Below are 1,717 nucleotides of genomic sequence, written 5' to 3'. Positions count from 1 at the left end.
AAAAAGATAAGAAGCAAAGTTTCTTCCTTAAGTTTGAGTGAAAAAATGAAAATGCGAGAAAAATTGCCCCCCCCCCCCCCCCCCCCCCGCTCTGTCGTGATACTTGGAAAAAAAAAATCTTCAACGTAGAGAAGGGTGGCCTCGTGATAGGTACACCGACTTTTCTTCGCAAAAGCTTTTAAAAAAAATCCTCGCGCTAAGTCGACAAGTGTCTATCGCCCAGCTGCCCCTCGCAGTGATAGCCACTCACGACACCTTCCACGCACCACACCGTATTATACCAATCAATCAATTCCCAGGTACCGACGTGTCTGCTGAGTGCTGACTTCTCTTGACGGTCGACGAAACAGCCGACGACGAGCCCCTCCCCTCGGTGGCCGAGCGAGCAGTACGCGTGCCCCTTGCCGGGAAGCGACGCCTGGCCGACGCGCCGCTCGACGCAACCGGAAGAACGCGCTCCACGGCGGAGGCTTTACTTCTTTATCCGCAATGATGCCGATGGTCGGCGCTGTCCGCAGCGCGTCGCTCGCCGGTATTAATACACCATAGCCCACTCATCCAAGTGCATATTCCTCCACCACCACTCGCCACAGCCACTCGAGAGCTCAAAGATTCGCTACCAGCAGCTTAATTAGTAGCCATCCATGTCGACCACCGACGGCCAGAAGCAGATGCAGAAGCCGCAGGCGCCACCGGCGGCGCTGTCCGCGGCCGGGCACGACGAAGCGGAGACCAAGAAGCTCTTCTCCCGCTTCGACGCGGACGGCGACGGCCGGATCTCCCCGTCCGAGCTGGCCGCGGTGGCGGGCGCCATCTCGCCGCCGCCGACCGAGTCCGTGAGGGGCCGGGAGGTGGGCGCGATGATGGACGAACTCGACGCCGACCGCAACGGCTACGTGGACCTAGGCGAGTTCACGGCCTTCCACGCCCCCGGCGGCCGCGACCTGGACGCCGAGCTGCGCGACGCCTTCGACGTCTACGACATCAACGGCGACGGCCGCATCTCCGTCGCCGAGCTCAGCAAGGTCCTGGGACGGATCGGCGAGGGCTGCAGCACTGAGGAGTGCGAGCGCATGATCGCCTCCGTCGGCGTCGACGGCGAGGGCTTCGTCGGATTCCAGGAGTTCAAGAAGATGATGTCCCCTGACGCCGCCGGCGCACAAGCCAAGCCGCAGCCTGCCGCTAGCGTCACCGACGACAAGCCCAAGACGGAGTGAGATCCATTCCTCGCCTGTGCCGATAATCACGGTGACAAATGGAGGTGCCTGCCAGTCCGTGTGTATCTTGCGTATTCTGTCGATGTTGAGATGATAAATATGGCAGTAAGGATGAATGTACAATGTGTGTATGCAAACCTAACACCGTGACGATTCCCCGTGCGGTTTGGTTGTAATTTGTACTCTAGTTGCAAAATGGGAATAAGGATGAATGTAATATCCGTTATTAATATCAACGCGGTACAACAGAACATTCATATTTTGCTCATGCCCAGAAAACAGAGAAGGAAAGAACATGTTTCATTACAAAATACTACCTTCTGCTTAAAAAAATTTAGAAAGTTAAACTATGTTAAGTTTGACCAAGTTTTTGTCAAAAATTATTAACATGTAAAATATAAAATTAATATCATTAGATAGATAAGAAAATATATTTTCATATGGTATTGATAAAATATCATATTTTTTGAGTCAAACTTTACTTGGATTAACTTTAAAAA

The 1,717-nt window shown here is 53.3% G+C and overlaps 1 protein-coding gene across 1 annotated transcript; it reads left to right on the top strand.

Annotated features, from left to right (window-relative positions):
• The first annotated feature begins 357 nt into the window (after window positions 1–357).
• Window positions 358–1,476, top strand: LOC127341086 (probable calcium-binding protein CML16). Its single transcript, XM_051366860.2, has one exon. It carries the CDS (start codon window positions 645–647, stop codon window positions 1,215–1,217), a length of 573 nt encoding a protein of 190 aa, XP_051222820.1. The 5' UTR covers window positions 358–644; the 3' UTR covers window positions 1,218–1,476.
• The last annotated feature ends 241 nt before the right edge of the window (window positions 1,477–1,717 follow it).

The sequence above is a fragment of the Lolium perenne genome, chromosome 3, assembly GCF_019359855.2.
Source record: "Lolium perenne isolate Kyuss_39 chromosome 3, Kyuss_2.0, whole genome shotgun sequence".
NCBI classification, from domain to species: domain Eukaryota; kingdom Viridiplantae; phylum Streptophyta; class Magnoliopsida; order Poales; family Poaceae; genus Lolium; species Lolium perenne.
This window is presented reverse-complemented; position numbering and strand designations above follow the sequence as displayed.